General features: G+C 38.2%; 2 protein-coding genes across 3 annotated transcripts; one reads left to right on the forward strand and one right to left on the reverse strand.

The window, feature by feature from the left end:
- Positions 1-1,179: 1,179 nt before the first annotated feature.
- Positions 1,180-3,512, reverse strand: lrrc18b (leucine rich repeat containing 18b). 2 transcript variants are annotated; one of them, XM_076887053.1, is made up of 4 exons: positions 3,388-3,512; positions 3,177-3,298; positions 2,660-3,018; positions 1,180-2,267 (listed from the first exon to the last, which is right to left on the reverse strand). In XM_076887053.1, the coding sequence occupies exons 3-4, from the start codon at positions 2,918-2,920 to the stop codon at positions 1,857-1,859; spliced, it is 672 nt and encodes a 223-aa protein (XP_076743168.1). In that variant the 5' UTR covers positions 2,921-3,018; positions 3,177-3,298; positions 3,388-3,512; the 3' UTR covers positions 1,180-1,856. The 2 variants fall into 2 exon arrangements, with proteins under 2 accessions (XP_076743168.1, XP_004570316.2); XM_004570259.4 differs by having other exon boundaries at positions 2,660-3,046.
- A 9,697-nt stretch (positions 3,513-13,209) lies between these two features.
- On the forward strand, positions 13,210-22,195 carry snx22 (sorting nexin 22). Its single transcript, XM_004570257.3, has 7 exons — positions 13,210-13,561; positions 17,195-17,278; positions 17,393-17,497; positions 20,219-20,310; positions 20,837-20,869; positions 21,004-21,071; positions 21,167-22,195. Exons 1-7 carry the CDS (start codon positions 13,280-13,282, stop codon positions 21,310-21,312), a joined length of 810 nt encoding a protein of 269 aa, XP_004570314.3. The 5' UTR covers positions 13,210-13,279; the 3' UTR covers positions 21,313-22,195.
- Positions 22,196-23,522: the final 1,327 nt, after the last annotated feature.

The following is a 23,522-nucleotide window of genomic DNA, read 5'->3' on the forward strand; positions in this document are numbered from 1 at the left end:
TAAGGATTATTTACAGTATCATATTTTTTATCAGATATGTTCTTATTAGTTAGTCTTATTAATGACAACCAAAAAAAACTGGTTCACTCACACCTTAGACCGATGTTGGACAACATGCCTCCGTCTAATGTTAAGTCAGTCTTTGCATTTTTTCCAGGTAACTCCCACAGGCATGACATGATGATTAAAGCTTGGATGTGTAATCTGTCATGTGTATTATGTGCTCTCCAGCAAGATAAATTCATGTTTTTTATATAGTTTAACAAAACTCTTTGCAACACAGGGTACAGAGGCCTGTTGATTCAAACAGGTTTGTTTAGATGGACCTTTTTTGAGTGCATGTTTTGTATGATAAGTTTTAATCTAAATAAACACTTTAATTAGTAGCTTTAAATAACAGTCATCATACCCTGCAGAATTAGAGACGGAGCAGCCGGGCTATGTAAAAAGCGTAAAGGGGCGTGTTCGCGGTCATGTCCAGAGACGCTCCACCACACTTTACTACTGAGCAGACTCTGGCTCCAAAAGTGGAACATGGCAGCGCCCACAAGCGGGATATTTTGGCTTCATTTTCGCACAATGGGAGGAAGTGCTGTCACAGTGTTCATCTTTTATACAGTAACTGGTTAGGACCAATTAGCCAAACAGCAATCTTCTCCTTAAGAAATTTCAAAAATATACAAAATAATATATATAACTTCATAAGTCGACAAAAATAAAATCCAGAAATGTCGCTTTTCAGATTCATGATTCTTTCGGTTACATCATAAAGATGTTTCAAGTTCAAGTTTATACACTTAACCTTAAGTTGAGGTCTTTCATGTTTCTTTAACAAAAAAAATCCCTATTCAGAAATCTCTCTTCTATATGATGGTATGTGTGTGTAAATGTGCATGCGTGTCTGTGTGTGTACAACGGACCACACAGCAAGCATTTGTTTGGCCTGCTAATATGGCGCCTCGAGCAAAAATTCCGGCCACGCCCCATCCCTTAAGATCCCGCTCCAAAGTCCTGTTAACCTACGGAAAGAAGACGCTGCATTTTTAACTCTGAGGGAGATGGAGAATGAGCCTATTTCCAAAAAAAGTGGAGTGTGTTTCTTTAAGTACTATATTGTCAAAAACTAAAGTACACACACACGCACACACACATACACACACATACCATCGAATGGAAGACAGATATCTGAATGAGGATTTTGTTTTTGTTAAGGAGACATGAAAGACCCCAAGTGTACATAAACAGTTGTTGTATCTTGTTTACTGTATCACTGACAGATAATTTCAAAGTCAAGTTAATGCTACATTATACTGAGATATTTTGTAATGTGAAATACTGTAAGCAAATGAATAAACAACCTCATTCTTGCTAGACCTTTGACTGAGATGTACATAAAACATTGTTACTTTTATTATTATTATTATTATTACTATTATTATTATTTTATTAGAGACTTCAGGAACATAATTTTTTCCATATATGATGATGATCATGATGAATGAATTATGATCACATGGAAAAGATACCGTTTGTATGTTTAATAACATGAAATATGTTTAAATGTTTAAAGCCAGTGACAGGTACTCAGAGATAAGGGTGCTCTCTGCTGCCCTCTAGGCCGAACAGACTGTCAAAACACTTTATTTGTATCTAACTATCATGCAGTTATAAGCATAGTAATTGCATAAAATGTGTGTAAAAATATAATTCTTTAAATACACTTACAAGGGAAACTGCAAAGTTTTCTGTTACTGTCTGATATTAATTGAATCTATGTACTATGTAGAGTACAGATCAGAGTAACATGCAGTACTGTAAGTGAAAGGCACTCTTGAGTTAAGAACACAGTATGGTATTTATTCCTCCCTCAGCTCCTTCCTCTCAGCTTGGCACCTATTCAGACACTCTTTGCACAGGAAGCTTTCTTTGACTAGGTAAAAGCTCTCTGAAATACTGACTGGTTTCTCAGTGGGTATCTTCTCAGCAATAATTGGATTCCTGTCCATCTTGATACTCTCCAGTTTTTTCAGCTTCAAGAGGCAGCTGGGGAGGCGGGTGAATCTGTTGTCAAAAAGGCCAATGTGGCGGAGGTCCTCCAGTGCACCAATGGAGGCAGGAAGAGCTTCCAGCTGGTTGAGACCCAGGTTCAGTGTTTGGAGTTTATTCAGGAGGCCGAGCTCACTTGGGAGGCTTGTGAGACGGTTGTTGCACAGGTTTAAAACCTTAAGGTTCTGCAGGTAGCCGATAGCCACGGGGAGCTCCTCCAGCTAGAAACAATAACACATTTTTTAACAGATGGTGATTTTGGTGCATTAAACATGGACATAGTTACGAACCATGGTACAATTTTGAAATGGGCAAACTACAGCTGCCAACAGGCTAGTTACAGTTAGCGGGTCTCTAAGGTGTCCCCGTATGTTTGTGATTATTTAATGATTGGCTTTTGATGATTAGTACTTTAATCTAGAGGTTGTTGTTTTTTTTTTAATGGGCTTAATTTTAAATATTTGGAATATTTAATTATTTAAAATTATTTAAAATAGTGTGACACAACAACTGTGTAGCAGCCCCACAGTATTGCTGCTATACAGTAGCTACCATTTATTTACCTACTTTTAAAGAGTTGTTGTAAACATTAGACATTATCTGTCACACTCACATAATTGCTGTGCAAATCCAAAACAGTCATTTTGATGAACTGAGCAATAAAATCTGGAATTTTTCTGATCATGTTCCTGCTCAGGTCCACTTCATCCATGTGAAAGAGCTTCTGGATGCACTTTGGAACAGCTGTAATCCCCTTGAAAGTGAGATCCAGTCGGCGTTTACCATCCAGTGTCAGCTCCACGCAGTTCTGGGCCATTTTCAAGGTGATCTTCTTACTTTTAGTCTTTCTTTTGGCTTTCGTTCCCTTGGCCATGCTGTTAGTCTGTAGTTAACCTTTTCCACTAATGCGCTGTGACGACAGAGTTGACCGTGGAGCCAGTCTGTGAGATCACGTTACCCAGGCAGCGGTAACTGTAGACAAAGTCAAGCTTTACCTTTCCTGTTAGATAAAATATGAGTAACCGTATCATTTGCTTTGTTCCACGACAACAATGCTAACATGACAACAGAAATCAGAAGACTTGCAGTGAGTTTAAACTTATGAACAGAAAACACTTTTGACTCCTTACCAGCATTAATGCCTCCTCACACCCAGTTCAAAACACCAGGGAAGAGAAAAACAGAAGATACTTGACTATCTCTTTCCTCAGCCTAAGAATGTTGCCACACGTCCAACTGTCACTGCAAAGAGCTGTAAATAGATAAGCGGTCAGACTGCTGCTGTTTGACAGGTCAAAAATCACCATGCTGCATCATGGCTGTCTGTCAGCTAGGACTCACTTGGGTAAATGTGGCATTTTTTGTAATTTGTTCCCAGGCAACTGCTGTTTTGTCTGGTAGCTTTGGTTATAGCTATAGCTTTATAGCAATGAGCAGCCACCACTCACAGCAGGGCAGTTTGTTCTTTTAAAAATCTGTGTGAAGACATTTTAAAAAACAACAGCTTCAGTTTCCAGGGATTATCCTCTTTCAAATGAAGCTATGGAGGGTTTCAGGTCCAAATTACTGATAACAATGAGCTGTTGATGCCTGTGTGACACCTACAAGTGTATGGTCAATTGTATTTTTTTGTAAAACATTTATTAATGTAAAAAGCATTTTTTCATGGTGGTATTGCACTTTTCAGTTAAAGTTATGAAGACGTGATTGCGTGGCAACGCCACAAGGGAGAAGTAGTTGTGAGCGCGATAGGCCATTGCAACGCTTCTGTACCTCAGAGGAGGAAGAGCCTGCAGACCAAATGCAACTCATGTCTCCTGTCTCTACTTTTCTGTATAAAAACAGACCCCATGGAATACCTGTAACACCTGTAGCTGATTTGTCCATATTTTTGTTATTTATCTCACTGAAATGCAGCTCTGCGCAGTACTTTGTATTTGCCACTTTGTTTGAAATGAAGAACAAGTACTGCTGCCTACATAACAGCGAATGTATACATTTATACATGAATGTGAGTCCCACAGCCTAAGTAAACCAACTATACACATACTGCTTACATTGCAAATGCTGGCAGCTAATGAGGCCATTCTTGCTTTATATCTGAAAAAACACCTAAACTCCCACTGCTCCACCAGACCTCAAAAGTTACTCAGTCTCATCTTTTCGTCATTTTTAATGTTTACATCATTAAAAAAGTTTCATTAATGATGGGAAACAAAATATCCCAAACCTCGCTCTGAAAAACAATGAAATGGATGTTGAAAAGGATAAATAAATAGTGCACAAGTCAAGAAATGTGATTCCATGCACTAGTGACGTGGAATAGAAATCTGACCTTTGACCTTTAATCATTTCCAGTCTTTCTCAAGCTTTGATGTGATTCTTTTTCCCACAAACACAGAGACTTTTGTCAACAATGAGTTTAAAGTGTCACATATTGCAGTCAAGAAGCATTACTCTGCATCATGCATTGCTGATGATGTACTTTTTCGATATGAATACCACACAATCTTACCAGCAGGTGGGGCTGTCTTCATACATATAAGTTCAAGATCACTTTGTTACTTTTACATTTAAAATAGTGGATTGACTTAATTATTTGTCCCATATTGTTCCATATTGATTTTGACCTGCTGGAAGCAGCCATCAGAAGATAGTTAACATGTGTTCATGAAAGACTGGACATGTTCAGCAACAATAGGAGGGCTGTAAGATTTAAACAATAATCAGATGTGCCAAGAAGACAGGATGGATCCATGCTTTCATGGTTTTTTTTATGTGAAAATTCTGACCCCATCAATCTAATATCAGAGCTAAAAGTGAGACTAATCAGACTAGATAACTGTTTTTCAATCTTCTATTATCTAATATTGGTAAACCTGCAGAATCTTCCTCTTCTTTGGTGACAGAAGTGGCGTCCGGTGTGGTCTTCTGCAGCTGTCGCCGATCTGCTTCAAAGCTGGACCTGTTATGTATTCTGAGATGCTCTTCTGCATTGATTGTAACAAGCTACGTTTTCTTCCCATCAGCTTGAAGCAATCAAATCATTCTTATTTTACACAGAGAGCCACCGCTGGATATTGTCTCTTTTTCTAGTCTCTGTAAACTAGTGATGATGTCACGGCGAGTGGAGTGAGCCGTGTGGAGAAAATAAAGGAAGTTTAAAATAACTAATTATCTGTCCTGATTGGAGTAACCATCACTAGTCCAGCCGGCAAAGCAGGAGGAGAGGGTGGAGGGTTGGGTGCTTGCCCTTCTGACTCCATACTTTCTACTACTTGTTTGGGTTCTTCCCTGACGTCCATCTTACGGACAGAGTCGGTTTTATGCGGCGTTTTTGTCTGAACTCGTCCAGAAGAATGATAAAGTGATTCCGACTGGGATCCTGTGGCGCACATTCATAGGAGGTTTCGATCCTCTCAGACTGGGACTGACATATAACACAGAACTAAGTGGGAACAAGGTGTGACTTTCCAGTTACAATCAGTCAGTTTTAATGAACATATGATGCTTAGCCAAAGAATACAAAGGTTATTCGTTTTATAGAGAAGTCAAATACATGAAAAGTGCCGTATTTATAAACTAATTAAAACCAAACTGATAAATATGAAAAATTAAATCTAATTAATACATAAAACAATTAACTCTTTCATGACTTTACTGCATTTATAAAACTGCAGTAGTTCCTACTTTGTTATTACCCAGTTATACAGAATAAAGTTAACCGGTTTCAACTGTTGACCAGAAACATTTAAATATGTTACATGTTCATGTTCAAGAATCTTTGTTAATTATCATATATATAATATTTAATAACACTAACAAGGAACTTGTAATTTGATTTAATTCAACAAATATTCTTCACTTTTAGATCAGCAAGATCGTGAAGGACCTCAGCCATCCCAACAACGGACTGTTCTCTCTGTTGAGGTCAGGAAAGCGATTCCACTCCCTGAAGACCAACACAGAGAGACTGAGGAGGAGCTTCTTCCCGCAGGCGATACGGTCTCTCAATCACACCACCACACAGTACTGACCCACACACTGGACTTTCTGGACTTTGTTTACACTAATTTGATTAGATGCGTGGTCATCTTATCGAATCACTTCATCACTAAATCTCTTTAAGCATATTTGCACTGCACAAGACACTTACAAATGTGGATTGCACAACACTGGACATTATATTTCTTCATTTCCACTTAATACTGTACAGCTGCTGTTATTGTATATATATATATATATATATATATATATATCTTCATACATTCTTATATAGTTCTATACTGTGTATTTTGTTGTAGAGTTATTTTATTTTCAACTTTAATTTATATATTTTATCTTATTCTTTCCCAGTTAAATTTACCCTTCATTCTAATTTGTTGTTGTACAGTTATTTCATTTTTAACTTTAATTTTTATATTTTATTTAATTCCTTCCTAGTTAAATTGACCCTTTTTAATTTTCATATTTATTTCCTATCTTATTCATAGCCTTTTTTTCCTTTAGGTCACGAGCAGTTGTGTAAGCATTTCACTGCATATCATACTGTGTATGACTGTGTATGTGACAAATTTGAATTTGAAATTGATTTGAGCTTCAGCTCAACCAGTTACAACATTAACTGCTGACTTCTGTAATTTAATACCCCATTAAGCTGAACTATACTGCAAAGAGAAATATTGTACATGTATTTAACAGCAGTGGAATCAAGTTATTCTGCAGTTTCAGGTTTTACAGGGTTTCCTTTGACAAAGTAATATAATATGATACATTGTTAGAGATGAAATCATCCCAAAGTTTGATGAATCTGTACCAACAATGTGCTGTGTAAAGCTCACAGATTTATCCAAACACTGCAGATATATATTTTACAGTTTTTTCATGATGTGAATCACTCAGTTCACTGCTCCATCACGCAACGTCTCAATAATTCAAACTTTCTACACTTTGTGTTCAAGTTAAAGGACAAAGGGCATTCAGGGAAAATGTAGAAACACAAATTGTGGGGTTGAAGAGTCAAGTTTACTATTTAGATGTTCCACTGAATCAACCACAATAACTTAAAACTATCGATGTAATAATGTGATGGTTCAGTTCTATGTTGTAAAATGTTGTTTAAAAGTGATTTCTGGAGATTTCGATGTTCAATGGAGAAGTGAATGATGTCATGTTCTATAGAAAGTTACTGTTTAACTTAATGTGACCTCCTCAGGGATCCCAGGGCTGAAAGCTGTTGTTGGGCCCCCACTGAGCCCACAGTTCATGTCAGATTCCTTATTCCTTTAATGATCAAATTATAAACGCAGACACAAAACTATCCTCAGAAACGTTCATGCTTGTTTTCTGCCTTGAGCAGTTTTGTGAGTTAGTGAATGTATTAAATATGTCTGATACAGTATGCCAAAAAAATCCATCATTTATTGAAGGAAACAGCTGTCAGATGTTGCTTTACTATTGTTTTAAAAAGGATAAATCCTACATTTCCACATGTTTGTGTTGGTTAAACACTTCAAACGTGTATTGGTGCTTAATAAATCAAACTTGAAAACAAATATAATCTAAATCAAAAGTACTTAAACTAGATTTTGACTCAAATTACAGAGTACGTAAAGTTTGCTTAGTTCACTTGTGGGGCTGGGCCTCCATTCTTTGCCAACCGGAATACAAAAATGGCTCAACCTGTACACCAAGAATCATTTTACGAGTACAATTCAACTATATAATTAAGGTTTAAGAATAAAAGTACTTGTTTGGCACGTGAACAGTGATCTAATAGACACTCAGGGGCCACCTACTTCATGTTCAACTGATTGTTAATTGTTTATTAATCATCCAATCACATGTCAGCTGCTCAAAGATTTTGACATGTAGACATGTTCAAGATGAAAGTGACTTTGATGGTTTTTGGTGCCAGATTGACTGGTCTGAGTATTACTGAGTTTACCTGCATTTGCGTATTCTTCACAGACCCCGTAGAGTCAACTGAGCTGCCTCGTTTAAACACCATCTCCATTCTTTTATGCCCACAGTGTACAGATCTTCACCTTATCCTACTGGTGCTATGTCACAAAGTTCAAATCATCTCACAGTGATTATAACAAGCTGCAGTAAACAGGCCATCGTTAAATGAGGAATCTACAAAAGAGTTTTATAATAATATATAAAACTTTATTCTTTCACAAAAGGCTCATCTAGTAGTTATAAAACAGAGCAACAGTTGCATGTTTACATCTCGAAGTGCAAAAACAACAAGAGCCTAGAGAAATCGATGACACTGCTGACTGAAATGTTAGATTACAATCAATGAGAAAACTGTGTTGTCTCTCTTACAGGATAACAAAGAACACTATTGTTTACAGTCGTACGGAGGAGCTCCATTAAGGACACTAATGGGAACCAAGTCTTCAATAGCAGGTCAAAGTGCAAAGTGTTGCTGTTTTATTTTGAAGTCTGCGTGAGGCTCCAGTGTATATGTGGATGTGCTCTTTCATTATGTAGCAGTAAACAGCTTCCAGTCCAACCTTGCACAAAATTCAAGAATGCATCAGCTAACACAGTTATTCTGGATGACAGTGCTTTCTTTCATTCACGCACTGGTTTGCACAAATGCATCACGCTCCCAGGACCAGCTGGTATGTCTGTCAGTGACAAACTTCAGTTTGTGAAGTTGTGGAGATTCGCCTCCACATTCCACAGCAGAGAGCTTCAAAAGGAGGGACACAAAACACACAAATTCATGAGGAAACATCACGTGCAAAAGCATATTTACACTGACGCACCCAAATGTAGAGGCTCAGATTTCAGTCCATGCAGACATGAGCCAAAACGAGTTTGTTTTCATGATATTAAGTTACACCATTTCTCCCAAATGAACCTTTATGTGAAAAATGCTCAATGCTTACTTCATTTAAAGGGACTCTGTTTTACTTTTTAATTTTCTGTCATATATTTATAAAACTGCAATGATGGATGTTTAAACACAGACTAATTTTTTAAGTTTCTAAAAAAAAGGGGGGTCAGCACACGCACAAAAATTGTTGTTTCTACTCCTGGTTTTGTATATTGTAAAAAAAAAAAAAAAAAAAGGACACTATTCCTAATATGGTCAACACATGCACACAGATCTGGCTGTGGGCACAGAAGCTCCACCCCCCTGCTGTTTGTTCAAACCTGTTGTTTACAAAGGTCAAACATCATAACATGGCCACAGCTACACCGACTCACAATTAAATACAAGGTGCGGTACAGGTGCATCATAAATGGTATAAATTTATTATAGCCCAAACAGAGCTGTACTTTAGACCTCATATGTGCCAGTATGTGCCACGCTGTATATTTAAGTAAACTTTGCACAGTGTGACAAAACATTAGCTACATTTTTTATATCATTGAACAGTGAAGGGCACAAAGTAGGATCACATTAAATAACTGGAACAACATAGAAAATAATTTAAAGGATGTCATGGTTTGTATATTGCAGCTGTGTGCAGTGTCTCTTTGATACCCTCAGGTAAAAACAATGGATACACCTCTGCGATATAACTCCTGCTGCTGCTGCCTCCTATGGGGTGATTTTCAGGCTTTGTGCCGACTTTCAACATGGCAGACGGAGCTTGATTTCAGGGTCACAGACAGAAAATCGAGGAGGAACAGAAAAAAGGAAACAATAAAACCCTGAAGTATGACAGTGCAGACCTGGGAGCACGGACAGTACGGAAGATAGACATGCAATCAAAAAACCAAAACAAAACAAAAAAAAACAATTCTTGGCAATATTATAGAGTAAAATGTAATGAATGATATAAAGTCAAAGTTTTTTAAATTATTACAGAAACTATGCTTGCCAAAGACTGACTGTATACCAACCCACCAACATTTCATTTGACCAGATTCCATTAAATGTAACATTTTACATTGTACTTATTTAACAGAATTACATGGAAATATTTGTAAATTTTAAAGTAAGAATTTTGGACATATATTTTTTGAGTGTAGCTACCTTTAAGTTTTTTGAAACCCATTTTGAAACCTTGAGCTGAGCGTTTCTTTTGTTGCCATTTTAGCCTAAAATGGCAACAAAAGTGGTGGCCTTCAGATAGAATGCAGGACTTTAGGCATTTTTTAGGCAGCTTTACTTTTCCAACCCGGAAACTACATCTGTATTTTAACCAGTGTCACAATTACACAGAGACACAATTACACAGTAAAACTCTAAAAAATACAATTAAAAGTAAAAGTAAAATTCAATAAAATCCTGTATAAAAAGCAGCCCTATAAAATAAAAAATTATTCAAAAGCTCATCAGAATGTTTTCAGTGAGTTTGGATTCTTTAAATTCAATCCATCAGGAGAACTATTTTAAAAAAATGGTGTTACAGCTATAAAACCAACCACTTCCTCTTTGTTATTGTATTGGGCCTGTGTGTGTGTGTGTGTGTGTGTGTGTGTGTGTGTGTGTGTGTGTGTGTGTGTGTGTGTGTGTGCTGACGCCAGGATTTCAGGCACAGTGAGTTTGTCCTAGCAGGCAGAAGACTCACCACAGTTAAACGTGTGATGACGTGAGCGGCAGACGAGTGTGTTATATTTTTCCCCACTCTGATCTATGACTGTAAGTCACACATCCTCACGTAATGTTGCTTAAGTCAGTTCTGCTGTCTGCTTACATTTAAACGCAGTGAGCAACAATAGGGATGGGAAGATATTAATCCCATGATGACAGGTCACACACAGAGCATGTGACTGTGGAGGAGATGAAAACATGAAGCGTAGCTGCATGTGGTGGAAGAACCACATGCAGCTACGTGTTGTTGTTTGTTGAGGGGAAAAGGATTTGGGCGTGCAGTCTGGTTTTCATGTTTAAGCTGTGATTTTCAGAGGATTTGAGTACAGTTGTGTGCTGCGTGTGGTCCGGGGTTACATCCCTTTTTATGTCCAGCAGTTTTTTGTTTTACTTTGAGTTTCAGAAAACAGCAGGAAGTGAACCTGGATTTGAAAGTGACATGTGACCGTGTTGCTTTCTGAGAGCTGGTAGATTTGTGATAATCTTTTTACACAGGGAATGCACCCACCTCCAAAGCTTTTATAGTTTTTCTATAGCAATAGCTATAGCTCTTAACTCACGGCCCTCTTATTAGTTTTTACCAGTAAAAACAAAGATAAAAACATATCCTTAGACATTTGCATGCCCTCATCTGGCTTTTACAAGTTTACAGTTTTATATTACTGTGAAAGCTTTACCGTACATGTTTTCAGCCCTGCATAAAACCCCAGTGTAATCTACCTGTCTGTGACAAAAGTAAATAAAAGTCATGAGGTTAGAGAAGTCAGATATTTCTAACAAGAGTTCATAGAGACCTAAGTGGAACCACTGAGATAGTAAAATGTGCACAGATTTTTGCATGAAGCACAACTTCTTCTTCTTGTTTTGACTTCTTCTTTTAGGTGTGTGCACATCAAATCACCTGCCTCAGCCTCACCATGTCTCTATCCTTAGCATCCTCCTCTTTCACACCAGCCTTCTGCGTGTCCTCCTTCACTCCATCCATAAATCTTCTCAGTGGTCTTCTGAGGTTTAGGATTTATGACTGTGTTCATAAACCATAATCTATAACAGAGGTAGTCAAATGCAGGCCTCATGGGCCGGTGTCCTGCAGGTTTTAGATGTGTCCTTGATCCAACACACCTGATTCAAATTGCTAAATTACCTCCTCAACATGTCTTGAAGCTCTCCAGAGGCCTGATAATGAACTAATCATCTGATTTAGGTGTGTTGACCCAGGGTGAGATCTAAAACCTGCAGGACACCGGCACTTGAGGCCTGGAGTTGCCCACCCCTGACCCATAAACATATAACTGACTGATAGCATAGTTGTGTTTGCAGGTGAATCTAAGCTGGATTTAATTGGCCAAAACATCAGTGAAACATGACATAAAATAACACTGTCCATTCTTTGAACTGCATGTTGTTATGCCATTGTCCATTTATTAAACAGTTAGTTTAAACACAGATTGTTATATGCATCGATCAGCTGATTCAAGCTTACTAGAGAAAGGTAGTTTGGGGTGCTTTTAAACTTTTGAGTGAGGTTATTGTTTTATCCAAACCTAATCAGAATGTTTGAATTTCTAATCTAATCACATGGCAGCAGCTCAATTCATTTAGGCATGTAAACATGGTCAAGACGATGACGTTCAAACTGAGCATCAGAATGGGGGAAATAAGTGATTTAAGTGACTTTAAGCATGGCATAGTTTTTGGAGCCTGACGGGATGTTTGGAGTATTTCTGCTGATCTGCTGGGGTTTACAGAGTGAGGTCTGAATAACAGAAAATATCCAGTACGTGGCGGTTCTCTAGTACAAAATGCAACTAAGTTACGCAGAACAGCACCTCTGAACATACATCAATCTTGAAACCGAGGCTACTATTCACATGGGTTCACCAAAACTGGACAATGGCTCAACAAAACGTATGACGCCTTTTGTATGGCCTGCTTTAACAACGTGCTAACCTTATTTACAATCAATATTGTATGGATGTAATAATGATGCTAAAGATACAGAGGGCTGTTAAAAAATAAAAATAAAGTTTACCCAGGTCATTTTACTTTAAGTCAGTTTACTAAAAGTGAGGACTGTTGCTGAGCATGTTCATCATTTTATGACCACAGTATATCCATCTTCTGATGGCTGCTTCCAGCAAGATAACACATCATGTCACAAAGCTCAAATAAACTCAAACTGGATTCTTGAACATGATAGTGAGCTCACGGGACTCAGATTCACAATCCAACAGAGCACCTTTGTGATATATTGTGGTGGAGATTTGCATTATAGATGCGCAGCCAACAAATAAGCGGCAACTCTGTGGTGCTATTATGTCAACAAGGACCAAAATCTCAGCGATATGTTTTCAACACCTTGTTGAATTCATGCAACAAAGAAATATGGTGCCTCTTATAAGTGTATTAGTTATACTTAACAAAGTAGCCAGTATGGTATGGTGAGGCTATACAAACAGACAGAAGTTACCAAGCTGAGACACTGTTATTAACTGTTTAGATACTGTAATACTGATGTTAGCCGAAAAATTACAGAAAACTACACGAGCACTAAAACCCTCACACACTGCATCCTTGCTACTGTGTGGTGGACACGTGACTGGCGCAGAAACTCCAGTCAACGCTGCCCACCGTCACGCTTCGGGTCCTAAAATCTGATCTGTGCCTTTAATGTGCCAGAAGGAGCTCGTGGATGGGTTTGTCCAATTAGTGTGTAGGTGGGGCGCAGGAGGAAACCGAGCGGAGACCTACAGAGCGCACACACTGACCCTTATCCCGGAGTTTCCGGACACGGAGAACAGTGCGTGGAGTTACCGCTCTGTCTGCAGTCAGCGGCAGCGAGTAGATTATAAAGACCGCTGTCCGATGGTGTTGCAGGAAAGTTTCCCCATGATTCAAGTGTCGATACCATCGATGGAGAAGGAGGTGGATGAGTCGGGAAAGACTAAAAAGGTGAGGACGCGGCATTTTAGTGTTATCGGGTTTTTTTGTTTTGGGTTTTTTTGCGCAAATCCAGCGGGATGAAATTACGACTGCGGTTTATCTGGACACAAGCAATTTTTTTCGCTTGATAATCAGTAAAACTTTGTCTTCCGGGGACGCCAGGTAAGCCGGGCTACCTGCAGGAAGAGTGACAGTGAGTTCAGCTCAGGGGTTTTTTCCACTCCAGAGTGGCAAGAATTACGCAATTTTTTTCTTGCAACAACAAATACAATTATCCTTATTACTAAATGCGTTCAGGTGATTTCCTCAGTAAACGCAGCAGCAACTCACAGTAACTGTGGCCCTAGTTGCTGTGATTTTACACTGTAAATACTTGAAGCCCAGCCGCTCTCACTTATAATGTGACTAGATGTAATTGTTGATGCATTAACCTGAGGACTACACTTTAAGGTTGAAGTTTGCTGAGCTGGTATTTATTTATTTATTTATTTATTTATTTATTTATACAATCCTTCTGCACATTATTCTTTAACTTTATCAGATCTTTATATTATTTGTAAGTGAAAACTTAAACTGACGATCAATTCTTAGATATGCATGTAAGACTTCAGTTATACTTCCTCTGCTGCAGGAACATCTTTAAGAAGGGGTCAGACTCTCAAATACAATACAAATTTATTTATATAGCACATTTAAAAACCAACGGTATACCAAAGTGCTTCACAATAAAATAGCAATATAAAACCATCATAGCACTTTTTAAAAGGGACCTATTCTACTCATTTCAGCTTTATCTTCTTTATTTTCCTGGATTCTACTAGAGTAACGTTGCATTCACTGTTCAAAATAATCCTTATTGGTATATTGGTCATATTCTAAATCCCTCAAAGCTAAATTCCCCAGACAGAGGATGACTCTGTCTGGACAAAAAAAAACAGTTTAAGCTCCTCTCTCTCTTAAGCCAGCTTCATTGTGATTGGCTGCCTGTCACAAACAGAAGGTTTGAATGGCAGGTTATTGGAGACAGTGCTCCAATAACCTGCCATTCAAACCTTCTGAAGCAGAAACGATGGCACCTTGTTTGTGCCCTGTTCACGCAGACTGAGGTTTCTTGGGTATGCAGCCTAAGCAGACATGCTTGCATGCATTTCTCCAAACAAGGAGCAGGGTATGAGGAGGCTGATGATGCTGTGTGTAAGCAGTTTGCTGATTGGTTGAAAAGTGGGCTTGAAATATAGTGACAGTAGAGATCAACCAGAAGAGGAAGAACCGTGGAAAAATTCTGAAAGATTGAAACAGCAACTCAGACCGTGGTGGCAGCAGACACTTTTTTTTTTAAACACTTGGTTTCATTTCACTGCAAAGAAGCTTTTTGTTATGGTTTCTGTGCCATAAATGAAAGGATCAACAACATCTCAAACACAATCAAGAGTAGCCCACAGTCCCATTGTTCCCCATATTCGTGACACTCTGCCTGTCAAGCTCACATCACAAACTCAAAATTTGATGAAAAAGCCTGGAAAGATAATTGGCACGCTCCCTCCATCTCACAACAAGAGACATCTGAAGGGCCTGAAGGATCTAAAGGATATAGAATTGAATACATTATACTAGTCCTTTATTGTCATTGTACATGTACAACGAAATTATGGGTGTTCCACGCCAACTGCACAGGAGTCAAAAAGTATAAATAGTAAAGACAGCAGGAAAAAAATAGCAAACAGAAGAATGCATATATACAGCCAAGAGGAATATATACAAAACAAGAAAAAGGCGCACATTGGAGAGCGAAGTGCAAAAGGACTTGGTCTAAGCACGTCACAAGTATGAAGAGTTTTATATCCTCAGAAAGAAGATGCAGGGTACCAAACTGTAAGTCAGACCGGTATAAAGTTTGTTTAATGCCACTTTTAACCAAACTGCTTAATAGTAATATGTGTACTATAAATGTGTGTGAATGTATTAATCCTATGATGATGATTATTTCATATATGACTAAAGGCTAATGCTATCTACACAGCTAAAACATGTAGTAGCACTGACTCAGGCTGGTCACTTGAGATGACCATATTAAGAATATCCTGTCTCTCTGACATCACACAGATCATAGAGTAGAAGCTGAGCGTTCAGAGCCGTGTGAAGCCTGAGCTTTTTTATGTTTTTCATTCAGTTTAGTTTCACTTGGTTTCCAGAGTGGTTTAGTTTTTATTAACCTCAGAGTTTTAGTCTCTCTTATTTTTATTATATTGCTATTGTATGCCGATATATATTAATGTTTAGTACAATAAAACCAGAACTTTTGAAAGCAGGTGATTCGCAGCCTTGTAGACCTTCAAAGTCTCATTAATCCACCGACAGCTCATCGGGTTGTGACAACAGATTTTATCAAACTAACAAACACTAAAATGTCCTCTCTTTTTTTAAATTGTTTTTTAATTAGTTTTCCATCTTTACTATAATTGTTCTTGATTGTTCCAATTCCCTGTGCTACAATAAAATCACAGCTTACACACGTTAAATTCAGATTTCTTTGAAGTTATTTAACAATTTTTTTTTTTAAATTACAGGTAGTTATTTATAACGACGTTGGACTACTTCCATGTTAGAAAATAGCAAAAGACAGTCATACAAAGTAGTCATATATAAGATATGTACATGTTAGCATACTAACTCTATTTAAAAGTTGACTCATCATTGTGAAGGAAAGAAAGAGTGGATATATCGAATTTGCAGAGTGAAATCAGAAGCTCTGTGCCTCCGACTAGTGGAGAAGTCATGTTCTTGTATTATGAACCAGTCTGTGACATACAAAAGAAAATGTCTTTATTTCAAAGTGGAGCCCCACAGTCGCCTGATTGTTGTTTCACTTCATTAGTAACATTTTGCTGGTACCAGGAGAGGCCCTCTTTTCTTTTTGTTTTTTCATAAGTTGCAGGAAATTTCTCATTAGTTGTTTAAAAATTGTCATTCTGAATAGACTTTTGTAACTCAAGGATTCGTCTCACTCAGTTGTTCTTTTGTTTCTTAAACCTGAGTGTAAGTGAACTGCACTATAATAAAAATCATTTGTTAAAACATACACATTTGGGTTTTTTGGGGGGTTTTTTAAAAGACAATTGGCTTACATGCTTTTCTTAGTAAGGAAAAATAATTACAATTTTCAGTTGGACTCTCTTTTGATTTCAGAGCAGACTTCTATTTAAGAAGGTGCTGGAAACAGAGATCAGAGATTTTGCCTCATAAATGTAACAGCATCACGCTGTTGCCTCAAATTTGTTTGCTGTACATCCATGATGTAAATCTACTGTTACACTACATCCCAGAGGTGCCTGGTCTAAAATTTCCGTGCAGCAAACTCTTTGTAATGTTCAGGAAACCAGATTAAGATGACGAGCTTTGACTACTGCTAGCAACAAAGTCACCCTTTTCCCAAGTCTGATGCTCGGTTTGAAGTTTAGCAGGTTCTGTCATGTTGCATTTTCTTCCGCTATTACCTAATCCCTGCTCATCATTTTATTTTAGAGAAGCACAACACTTAACGCAACTTCTACCACTTAGTTCCCACCTTTTAGAAAGACCCACATGCCTCAGTAGTGACTAAAGAATGAATCCTCTGTGTGTGTCCTGCTCTCTTATTTGCAGCTCTTCAGAATTGAAGTCTTGTTCAACGAGAGGAAACATTTTGTGCTGAGAAGAAACAGTGAATTTCAAAATCTCCACAGAAAAGTATGATCTTTGTTTTATGACCAGAGCTGCTTTTACTATGATAAGGATGTTAAATGGGACCCAGATCTGTCTGTTTGAAATGTTTGAGGCTTCTTGTGCTGCTACCACATACAGCTCAGGAAAATCGTCCAGACTCCAGATTTCCCGAGCAAAAGGAACCAACATCTGAGGACCAAACCTCCGGAGCAGAGGAGGCAAGAGCTGGAAGATTATGTCCAGGTAAGACATCTGAGGCTTGGATTACGAAGCGGGTTCAACATAACCAACGTATTTCTGCGTTATCTGGATTCACTTACCCCAACAGTGGAAATCAGGTTATGCAGTCACTCAACGCTGGTTATCAACTGGCCAAGTAAAACCAAAGTTTCCCCTGCACATTCATGTGAAAGGTGTGTGTTGGCACCATCTGATCGATCTAAAAAAAGGCATTTCAAAGATCAAATGACTCTTCTTTCTATGAGTGCTACCTACTCCAATCAGATGAAAATGAAGCGGTGATTAAAAACCTCTAAAGAACATTAGAAAATGCAACACTGTTATAAAAGGACATGCTGCAGTAAATCATTAATCTGGTGATTTAGCGCACAGAGCAGTAAAATAAACACTTTCATTTGATTACTTTTTTGCTGAATGTGCTGCTGTTTATTTCTAATGTGACGGCTGCACGTTAGAGCTCTGAGACTTTAAACTGGAGACATCTGAAAAATAAACCTCAGCCTGATAAAGGAGATGTGGAGCATCAGTTTAGTCGCAGATCAAAGTCATTTAGTAAGTTTATTTATTTTCTGCTGTGTTTTACTTGCATCTATCTGAAAGAGCGAGTGTAAACACAAAAAATTATGCAGAATATGCAGAAAATAGGTTTAAATGTTCAACAAATTTCTTCCAGTCGGAGAATGTTGCATATAATTTAATTTGCTTCATGCAATGTGCATAATGTTCAAATATTAAAACTAATAAAACAAGTTTTAAAAAGAGACTTTTTCATTTGATTCAATGTTATATTGAATATAAAATAGAAGAATAAAAGAATTGGGCTGAAAGGTCAGTTGCTTTATAACGTATTCAGGTTGCGTCTGTGAAGGTTCTCAGTCATCCAGGTCATCGTCGTCAAAGAAGCCATCTGTGTCCACTGTGAGCGACCATCTTTGAACAGAGGCGGTGGTTTATGACACCAACTCTCTGCCATCTATAATCCAGTTTTGAGTTCCCTCCCCAGACGCCTTAACGCCCACTCACATCCTGGGACATCTGACGTCAGGAAATCACATGATAAGGTGGGGCCAGGTTTCACAAAGAGCTCACACCTGGCTGATTGGGACCCACACCCAGTTTCACACCTTGGCTCAGGTGATTAGAGGATCATCAGGGGGTCCTTTGTCCCTCTTTGGGGGGAAACTCCCACTAGGTTTAAATCTGGGACTCTCCACCATTTGACCTTAGAACTGAAGAAGCTTCTCGGATGAGAGGTGAAACGTCTTCAAGCAACTTAAAGAAGTCCAGACGCTTTTCTGTGCAAGCTCCTTTGACTTCAGGTTGTGTGTCATGTTTTTAAAAAGTAATAAAGTAACTAATTACTTTTGAAAATAAGTAATCAGTAAAGTAATAGTATTACTTGGAGAAGTATTCAGTAATTAGTAACTAATTACTATTTTCAAGTAATTTGACCAACACTGCTCCCAGGTGACAGGTGGTCAGTGTGAAACTGCAAAAACTGATCTGTAAATGGAACGATGTCAACATTATGTCCATGTAGAGTAGATGGTCTGACGATTTCTTACAAAGTGAGAACTAGATCAGATTATTTATTATTTATGTTCTAAATTAAATTCTTTCTAATTTGTTGGGTAGTGAAGCTAACCTTTCTGGACCAGCACAACAATTGCCCATCTGTTCCTGCTGTTAGCATCATAAAAATGTGACTGATTAAGTGTGAAGACAAACAGCTCAGTAGGATGAGAAACGGGCTTCAAAGTGTTGATGTGTGCTTTCCTCTCTTTGGAACGTGTTGTTTATCTCAATTTATTCTAATATTGATACAGAAGTAGTAGAAAACTATCCTTGAACCCAAACTTTCTCTTACTAGAAAGTGTTAAAAAGAACGAACAACTTCACTTGTTCCCCAGTGTGCATATTAAACAAATATGTAGAACTGCTTTCGTGCATTTGCACAATATCTCTAAAATTAGAGACATCCTGTCTCAGAGTGATGCTGGATAAACTACTTCATGTATTTATTACTTCTAGGCTGGACTATTGTAATTTGTTGTTATCACGATGTCCTAAAAACTCCCTGAAAAGGCTTCAGCTGATTCAAAACGCTGTAGCGAGAGTACTGACAGGGCCTAGAAAGAGAGAGCATATTTCCCCCATATTGGCTTCTGTTCATCTGTTCATTTAATGCAGAACCAAATGTAAAATCGTGCTCCTTGAACTGTATAGAATTGATCTTTTGAACTATTATTCAACCGTGACTAGATTTAGATAAAACCCCATCAGCTGACACTTACTCGGCATCAAAGAAATTTGCAAGGACCTCACTGAGTAACGCACAAAACTTTAGTTCAATGGATCTGTGATTCTCATTTTGTAACTCCAAATGTTTATATTTGTGTACTCTAATGGTTTAGTTTTGCATTATTCACAGAAAAAACTGCTTGAAACTGAAAGTTTAGAACAGTTTGAATTCAGAGATTTCGGCTACACTGACCTTGACCTGAAACTTTGAATTTAATAAACACTTTTCAGGTTTGAGGAAGTGTTTTCCTGTGACGGGCTCCGGGGTAAATGTTATGTATATTTCTGCTGATGAAAGATCACACTTTATAATATTATGTGGTTATACTACTGTCTAAATAAAGGTGGGTTTTTTTTTTCCTTTCTTGTAGATGTTTTGCCCCTAAAAACTGTTAAAGAAAACATGCTCCTTTTTTTCTCCAGGATGTCATCTACCAGTATGAAGATGTGCCGCAGGTGCTGCTGGACTTCCTCCACGTTAGACATTTCCACACGGGGAACAAGAGCAGCATGGAGTAAGTCCTTCAGTCTGGAGAAGCCGGACATTTTGCTATATTTAGCGCCTCTATTAATGGTCACGGGGGGCAATGTGACAACATAATAAATCTTCAGAAACAGCGATCTGGAGCAGTAGCAACCCTGACTCTACCCCACAGTGCATTTAATGAGGCTCTGTTAAGTCCCTGCTGCTCCTACAGAACACACAGGATGTGTAGGGTACAACTAATTATAAAGACTAGTGTGCTATATGTAGGCACACTAGTCTTTATTAGTTGTGTCTCTTTAAATTATACTGTAAATGTAATAAATCCTTAAAAACATGGTCTGTATATAAAAGATGGAACCAGCCACCATTCTTTTACCTGTTGGTTTTGGGAATCTGAAGCAAGTGACAAAAGCTGCAGTCCCTCGAGTGGCTCATTTTAAAAGTCGTCCATCCCTGCAAACTCCATTGTATAAAATGGCCAACTATGCAGCATCACAAAGCATTTCATTTCGAAATTTTTGGCAGTATTTAGTAATTATCTGCTCTGATTTCAGATCGCTTGATGAACTTGACAGCCAAGATGACAGGTGGGAGTATTACTGGTATTTCCTGTTTCTCAGTATTTGTGCAAACAGTGTTTTATATGAATGATGACAGCTGAGTTCCAACTCACACTCATTGCATGAAATCAATCGATTATGTTTTGCTTTCGCTTACTCAGTTATCAGTTTACCAATCAGCGAGTGCTGGGATTCTTTCAGGATCCTTATCTCACCGACAGCACTTCAGGTAGGGTGAACGCACGGCATGGAGAAATTAGTTTTGTTGTTTGGTGCTTTACTGCAGATATGGAAAGTTTCTTTGAAGCAAAGTTTGTCTTGCAGGTCTTCCAGATGTGGTTGTAGATGGGGTTCTTCAGGGGTTTTACCCCCGGGACGTCCGGGTCAGCTTCAATGCCCCCACAATCGCTGAACCTGAGCCCACCCTCCCCACATCTGGCCCCACCCAGAAGCCTAATGTTCTAACTTAAAGTGAGCTATAGCTAAAAACACATGATTTTCAAAAATAGTTTTTTTAAGAAAACCATCAGCACAACAAGACAAAGCAAAAGAAGAGTTTCTGTGTGGTTGACCCAGTGGGACTGAAACCCGTCACCCAGGCTTTGTTGCTGCAGTGCTCCACCCATTGTTACTACAGCACAGACACGGCGCATGGTTTATTTCTCTTTTAGTGTCTTCTGAAATCCAACTCGCATTGTGGCAGATTTGAGAAGTAGGTCAGATGACTGGTGGGAAAAATAACAGCGCATAAATGGCGGAAGTTGATGGAATTTTAGGGGAAAGAAAATCATGGCAGACTAAATGTGCCATTATCAGTGGAGTTCGTGCTGTCGCCACAGGGATCTACGTTTTAGAGTAGAAATGCTGAAACTATGTTCCGGATTGGGCACCGTCAGTGGAAAAGATGTATTTAACGTTCTCGTATTTAAACCAAGTAACACAATATCTCATAGAGCCGTTTTAATTTTTTTTACACTGTGAACATGATGGACAGCATCAGGCAGTATGGTGTTGTTCATACTGACTGATTCAAACCACAGCCTCAATTCTCGTATAATTCACTGTGTCTAAGCAAGTGGGAAGTTATTTTAAAACAAAGGGCTAGATTCAAAGTTTAATGAAATATTTTAGGAAAACACTTTACACATTTTAGGATATGCTCGTAACCGTTTAACCTGTAGAGTCATAACCAGGAGTAGCACAGAGCTAGTGCATACAATGTCTAATATCCTGACTGTAATATATTTTAAATATGAGGTTACGTTTTAAAGCCATATTTGTTCAGTCAAAGGTTTGACATGTGTAACTTTTGTACCATGTTTATAGTAAATTTGTAATAAAGAGTCGAACTGGTCTCGTGTGAATTTTCTTTATGAACATGTAGAACAAGAAAATGCACTTTCTTTTGATGGAGCAGCTGAAGGCAGGGGAAGAATTATTGTGTAGACACTTAGAAGGGTCTTCATTGATATAGTAATACACATGGACTAGCTTATCTGCTAGCTGCTAGCTTATCTGCTCTGTTTATGCAGAGAACTGCTTTGCTCCTGCTCTTCTCAAAGTGCAGTCTTTATTTTTCTGCACAGCTGCCACACCCACTTTGCTTGGAGTAAGAAGTAGGAAGTAACAATCTGAGAATTATTGTGTAGACACTTTCTATCTTTAGGTTGGAAATGTATCCGTTTACAATCATAAGCCAGTTCCCCCTGTGGATACGGAGATAGGATTACTGGAGTGACAACAAATGCTTTCAGAATTTGTTATTGGTCCCCCAAATACTACAGTGGCTATAACTAGACACTAATAACAGTTTTCTGAAACTGAAGCTTAAGACGGCACCAATCTTCTCCACACTGAACTACTGCATTAAACAGGCATTACCGGATCCACTCTATTCCATCTGCAGCTGATGCACAACACTGTTGCACGGGTCTTCATTGATATAGTAATACACATGGACTAGCTTATCTGCTCTGTTTATGCAGAGAACTGCTTTGCTCCTGCTCTTCTGCACAGGTGACCATGTTTTTCCCCTCTATCAACATTTGAAAAGAAAATCTTAAATCCGCCTAAGGTGTGTTAAGAATATAAAGGGTTAGTTTGTGTTTCTGGTCTCTGGGTTCCCTTATCTTTAACTCATATTTATTTCATATTTTGGCCCCAAGCATCTGAAGTTGTACTTTGTTGTCTTTGGTCATTTAATGTTTCTGGCAGCACTCCGTTCTAGAAACTTTCTAAACTTTGTTTCTAAAGCCTGGTTTGGGTTCAAGTGTTTCGATTAAAAACAATATTGATATCCACAAAGGCTTTGAAATAATTTGAATACCCAATCTAATGCATTTTTTTAAAATATATAAATTAGTGATTGAGTGTGGCAAATACAGTAAAAAAAAGTGCAGTCTTTATTTTTCTGCACAGCTGCCACACCCACTTTGCTTGAAGTAAGAAGTAGGAAGTAACAACAAGCAGTTCAGGCAGGACTTGTGCTTGCTTGTAAAGATGTTATATGGCAGGGGTTTTGAGTGGCTTCCTATTTTGTTTGTTTCAGAACCAGGTCAAACCTTTTCACTCTGAATAAAAGAAACAAACCAATCAAGTCAGAAGAGTATGCTTTCTTTGGGCTTTATGGGAAGTATGACCTTACAACCCAAAACTTATACAATGCACAGATATCAGTGAG

The sequence above is a fragment of the Maylandia zebra genome, linkage group LG7 (assembly GCF_041146795.1).
Source record: "Maylandia zebra isolate NMK-2024a linkage group LG7, Mzebra_GT3a, whole genome shotgun sequence".
In the NCBI taxonomy this organism is placed as follows: Eukaryota; Metazoa; Chordata; class Actinopteri; order Cichliformes; family Cichlidae; genus Maylandia; species Maylandia zebra.